General features: G+C 35.2%; 1 protein-coding gene across 3 annotated transcripts in view; it reads left to right on the top strand.

Moving 5' to 3' along the window:
* The window catches only part of LOC101856121 (protein SMIM7 homolog), a 31801-nt gene that overhangs the window by 22168 nt on the left and 6837 nt on the right, over positions 1 to 2796 (top strand). The window contains exons 1-2 of one of the 3 annotated variants that reach the window (XM_035971751.1): positions 52 to 167; positions 1619 to 1671. The exons of 1 other annotated variant lie outside the window; for it this stretch is intronic. In XM_035971751.1, coding sequence (XP_035827644.1) covers positions 67 to 167; positions 1619 to 1671 — 154 coding nt within the window. In that variant the 5' untranslated portion in view covers positions 52 to 66. Of the gene's footprint in view, positions 1 to 51; positions 168 to 1618; positions 1672 to 2796 lie in introns of those variants that run through there. One more of the 3 variants, XM_013086687.2, reaches the window with a different exon arrangement.

Below are 2796 nucleotides of genomic sequence, written 5' to 3'. Positions count from 1 at the left end.
GGCCATTACTGGTAAATGGTAGTAGGCATTCAGATCGGATTTTTACTTGTTTGTAGGTTTAGATCTATGCTTTTTGTTTTATTCACGCCAAGTAATCTTTTTTTAATTGTCCTATTATTTTGCAGGACGTTGCTGGTCAACGCGGGTGCTGTTCTCAATTTCAAATTGTAAGTCTGTAGTTTTGCGTAGTTTAAAGATTAGAATGTTCCTTTTTTCTTTTTTTCTTTTTCTTTCTTTCTTTTTCTTTCTTTCTTTCTTTCTTTCTTTCTTTCTTTCTTTCTTTCTTTCTTTCTTTCTTTCTTTCTTTCTTTCTTTCTTTCTGTCGTCCAGTTCAGTCTCCAGTTTTATGTATTTTAGAAACTAGAATCTTTCTTTCTTTCTTTTTTTCTTTCTTTCTTTCTTTCTTTCTTTCTTTGTTTTCTTTCTTTGTTTTCTTTTCTTTCTTTCTTTCTTTCTTTCTTTCTTTCTTTCTTTCTTTCTTTCTTTCTTTTTTTCTTTCTTTTTTTCTTTCTTTCTGTCATCCAGTTCAGTCTCCAGTTTGATGTATTTTAGAAACTAGAATCTTTCTTTCTTTCTTTCTTTTCTTTCTTTCTTTCTTTCTCCAGTTTTGTGTGTTTTTTTGAAATTAGAATCTTTCTTTCTCTCTTTCTTTCTTTCTTTTTTCAGTTTTACTTGTTGTACAGAGATGGCTACTAGTTGTCAGTTTTTAAAACGCCATCTATGCGTCTGTGTCATCGGTTCTTGCAGCTAGCAGAGATGTGTCCCAACGTGACCTTTTTTTAAATTGTTAAACGGTTTCATGCAGTACTGTCTCAAAATGCACACTGTCTGGAGGGTGCCACCTTCGTCTTGCCTCTTTTTACTCACCAATTGTTGTGTCTTTCTTGCCTTTTTCTACCGTTCAGTGGTCGTTATGGTGTCGATGTGTTTCTCTTTACTGTGTACTCTAAACTGCCACATGTTTGTCCTTTCAAGAACTGGTGGGCGGTTGGCGGGTGCTCTGGTGTGGTTTGCTCCTTCTTTCCTATCAAATATCTATCGTCCTTATCTCCCTTTCTTCTTTTTTTAATGTTTGTTACTCTCTTGTAACACCTCTAACTTCCTGGCGCTAATATGACCTAATTGTGTTGCAAGTGCCGTAAAACTCCAACTAAAACTTAAAGTTTCTGGAGGACGATATTATTAATTATGTATTTGGTTGGTGGGCACTCTGTGTGATTTGCTTCTTTTTTCCTATCAAACGTTATATCGTTCTTATCTCCCCTGTTTCCTTTCTTTGTATGTTACTCTCTAGTACTCTTTGGTACTTACTTTCAGATCATTATCATTTTATCGTTGTGTTGTCTTTTGAAGGCACTGCAACAACAATGACAACATTCTGATCATGAACAGTGGCCTATATTAATGACCCTGGTGGATAAGAATTATATAAGAAAAGATCTGTATGTCTAGTTCACTATTGTCATAGTAAACTAAGACAAAAATATTTCATAGACTCAATTTGAATTTCGACATAAATACCTCTGCTTTGCATTTTTGTTTTGTGTTATGATAATGAGAATGCCATTCTATTTTAATTTTTTACACCATTCTTTTTTTGGTTTTTGTTCATTTGTAGGAAAAGATCAAAAGAAGATGAAGCATTTATGCCTGCTGTAGAGTCTACCACAGGTAAAGTTTCTTATTCATGTGTTTACACAATAGAATTAGTCATCACTTCCCAGCAGCTTGTTAGCTCCATGACAAAGAATGAACATGCAATTGTTTCTTTATTATACAAAATATTTTGCTGCATTCTTTTTAATGGTTTTGTTCGGAACCTTATTGTTGACCTCTCTCTCTCTTGCCCTTTTTAACTCCCTTTGGAGCATAGGCCATCAACATTTCTCCTGCCAAGCCTATTTTTGACCAGCAAAATAATTTTTTTTTTTTAATGTATGTACATGATGGTTAAAATTTTTTGAACATGGAGTAGGTAGGGCGTTTTTCAAAGGATTTTTTTTTTGTTCTCAAAATATTGTTGTATTGCCCAACTAAAGTCTTGTTTTATGAACTCATTGACACAGTTTAGATCATTTTGGAGGTGAAATGCTTTGACTCTGCCTGTCAGGGTCTACCTGTTCTAAGAGGGATACAATGACTCAACGGACAAACAGAGGGGGAGACTCAATTAACCGTATCCGTACGCCCCGGGGTCATTTTGTACCCCCGGAGTTGTATTCTTCACTTTTTAGAACACTTCTAGTACGAAGTTCTCTTTGAAACTTTCAGTATTTCTCAAAATATCATTTTGACAAACTGCTGTGCAAAGCGTACGAATCAGATTAACAAGTATATTTCCTCTTTGGAAAGTGGTGGCACAGAGTTCCCCACATCGTATGGATACAATAGTAAAACACGATGTACGGATAGGGTTAAAATACCCAAGTCATAACAGGAATCATGCTCTCATCTTCTGCATTTGAAAGTGAAAAGCGTAATATCACTACCTTAGACGCCATTTCTTTCAAACGGAAAGGATTAGGATTTTGTTGAAAGAGCTGAATTGCAATGATAATGTTTATTTAGTCTAGCACCAATGTTGTGTCTATTTCCTTAAGGATGGAGTGGGTGGTTTGAGGGTGCGACGGATAGATGCTACATCTTTTATTACCCTCCTGTTTAGGTATGTCTGTCTGGATGTCTATCTTGCTCTTTCTCATTATCAAACAAACATAATATGGTTGTTGTTGTTCTTAACTAAACAAAACAAAACAAACCTAAAACCTTTCTGGTTGTTGCTGGGCACTCTGGTGT

This window comes from Aplysia californica, unplaced genomic scaffold (assembly GCF_000002075.1).
Source record: "Aplysia californica isolate F4 #8 unplaced genomic scaffold, AplCal3.0 scaffold00492, whole genome shotgun sequence".
Taxonomy (NCBI): Eukaryota; Metazoa; Mollusca; class Gastropoda; order Aplysiida; family Aplysiidae; genus Aplysia; species Aplysia californica.
This window is presented reverse-complemented; position numbering and strand designations above follow the sequence as displayed.